General features: G+C 31.5%; 1 protein-coding gene across 1 annotated transcript; it reads left to right on the top strand.

Annotated features, from left to right (window-relative positions):
* Nucleotides 1-813: 813 nt before the first annotated feature.
* LOC102594605 (kirola-like) lies at nucleotides 814-2,128 on the top strand. The gene is made up of 2 exons (XM_006338821.2): nucleotides 814-1,040; nucleotides 1,691-2,128. The coding sequence occupies exons 1-2, from the start codon at nucleotides 854-856 to the stop codon at nucleotides 1,945-1,947; spliced, it is 444 nt and encodes a 147-aa protein (XP_006338883.1). The 5' UTR covers nucleotides 814-853; the 3' UTR covers nucleotides 1,948-2,128.
* Nucleotides 2,129-2,721: the final 593 nt, after the last annotated feature.

Raw genomic sequence — 2,721 nt, 5'->3', positions numbered from 1 at the left:
TAAGATGGTTGGGAAATTTAATAAAACATAGATCTTCCAACTTCTCATGAAGATTGCACTCAAATCTCTATGATTTAGGCTGTTTTTTTCTTTCTGATTCTTTCATCTCGTTAGGAAAACCTCCTCCATAGCCTTCAATAAACATCTTACACCAGGGACGATATCATCATTCTTAAGATAATGAAGACATCTTAATCCTTGATTATTATATATAGAAAATCCTAGCCTTACTATGATATCGTTTATTGCAAAAAGATTGTGAGTTGACGTACTAGCACACAATTACATATAAAACAAATAGAGAAGAAAAAAAATAACGATTTAATGCAATTCAACTAATTAATCCTTCGAGCAGAAGCAGAGAAAAGTTTTCCACTATAAAAGTGAAGAAGTGTATAATTATTTATGATCAATCCCCAATTACAACCCATGTATAAATATTTCTAGTGGTCCCAAACCTATAAGAAAGATACTCCCGATTATACAAGGACACTATATTTTCTTTGTGAAATCTATTAGCACAATTGGTATCCCAAACCTACAAACAAAAATTTAAGACATAATTAACATTGTAAAAATATCTTCATAATTGTCTAATTAGCAGGGACACCTATATTTGACCGTGAAAGTTAAATTTTTTATAACTAAAATAAAACCTCATTTTATATAAAATTAATGAACTAACACTAATCTTCCAGCGCCACAAATAATAATAGGATATTCAAATGTGGCAATATTTTATCACAAGCTTGAATTTTACAGCTACGTAGAATCTATATAAAGGCTACAAGTTCTAAACATTTTCTCACAATTTTTGTGTTACAAGTTATTGCTATTCCAAGGAGAAGAAATAATGGGTGTGAAAGGAAAGTTGATTGCTTCAATTGAGGTCAGGTGTGGAGGACACTCAATTCATGATATGTTTCACACCAATACGCATCATATACCCAATATAAACCCTACTAAGTACAAGCATTTTGAAATTCATGAAGGTGAAACCATAAAAGTTGGTTCGATTGTTAGCTGGAAATATAACCAAGGTAACACATATTTTTCTGCTCTCTCTCTCACACACAATATGCTTTTCTTGCATTAAATTTTTTATTGTTTGGTGTATTTTATATTACGAAAGTCAATTTTCAAGAAAATTATTTCCGAGAGAAAGTAATTTAGTATGACCGTGTTTTGATGAATAATAAAAAAAAAAATTCCAAGTAAAATATTTTTCATAAATAAAGGAAAAAGTGAACTTCTTTCCCTTTTGGGTGGAAGTTATTTAGCATTATTTTTACTTGTTTCACTTGACACTTAGATATTACTATAGTTTTTATCACTCTAAACTTCCATTAAATTAAAACACTATGATTTATTAATATTATTATTAGTATTCCATATATGATTTTCGTAGTACATCTTTTACTTGCTAATTAAACATCTGGAAATATTTTTCAAACACTTTGCAACGAAACATTTCAATTAAAATTACTTCAATCATACCAAACATAATATAACCAAATTTATACATGTCCCACTGATACCCATATTCTCCCCAATGTGAAAAATGAGGAAAAACAAAATAAATAATTAGATGAAGATACATTCTTTTATGTTAGTCTAGATGTTTTACAAGGAATTGAACATTTTATTTAGGATTAACATCTCTTGAATTTTCTGATTCTAATGACTACAGATGGAAAAGAAAAGTTTATCAAGCAAGTGATTGAAGTTGTTGACTCTCAGAATAAATCAATCACTTGGAAAGTGATTGAAGGGAATGTGTTAGAGTTGTATAATTCGTTAATTGTTATCACATCCAGTGAACACCAATGGACTACATTGACATTTGTGTATGAGAAGAAAACTGGAGATACCCCCGAGCCCCTCACTGACTTTGGTTTTTTCCTTGATGCAATCAAGGATATGGAGGATCACCTTATCAAAATATAAGAAATTTATGATGTTTAATGGTTCAATACATTATGTGTGCGTGTGTTTGTGCTTGTGTGATGAGTATTTTGCTATTTCACCTAGTGTATGAAATAAAATTATATGTTTGGAGAATACACATATTAATTATGTATGAAAACCAATAAATAATGGTATGCTTGTCAATACCTAAATAAGGTTAGATATATATGTGCTACCTCTTTCCGTGGATGGGTGCATTTCTATTATGTATATGGAAGATATTATGAATTTTTTGTAATGATCCTTTAAGTCATTTTCTTTGGTTTTCGATCTTTTTAGCATTTAGAGCTTTCTTGTAGTGACCCAAGTATTTATGACTTGCTAGGATTGATAGATTGGTCGTCGGGTCGTTCGTTTGGGTTTTGTGCAAGTTTCCCTGTTTTAGAGCTTCTGAAACATGGACAGATGATTTCGGTCAAAGGTTTAGGAAGACAACCTCAGAATACAATTTTGATGGTTTCATAAACTTCGTATGGGCCATTTTAGGGTAGGGATATGGTTGGTTCGGGCCCCGAGACTTCTTGTGTGAGTTTGTGCCGTTAGGCGTTTTAACTTTGAAGTATAAGCTAAGGTTTGACTTCGGTCAACATTCATAGTAAATATGCTCGAATGAGAATTTCATCACAATGGTTACCTCTGAATCGTGAAGTTTGGTCCAGAATGACCTTTTGTGTGTTTTTTGAGGCTTTCAGTCTCATTATGAGCCTTCGTGTGGATTTTAGCTTAAAATAGAACTTAGGTGTGGGACCAACT

Source organism: Solanum tuberosum, unplaced genomic scaffold (genome assembly GCF_000226075.1).
Source record: "Solanum tuberosum cultivar DM 1-3 516 R44 unplaced genomic scaffold, SolTub_3.0 scf00006, whole genome shotgun sequence".
NCBI lineage: Eukaryota > Viridiplantae > Streptophyta > Magnoliopsida > Solanales > Solanaceae > Solanum > Solanum tuberosum.
This window is presented reverse-complemented; position numbering and strand designations above follow the sequence as displayed.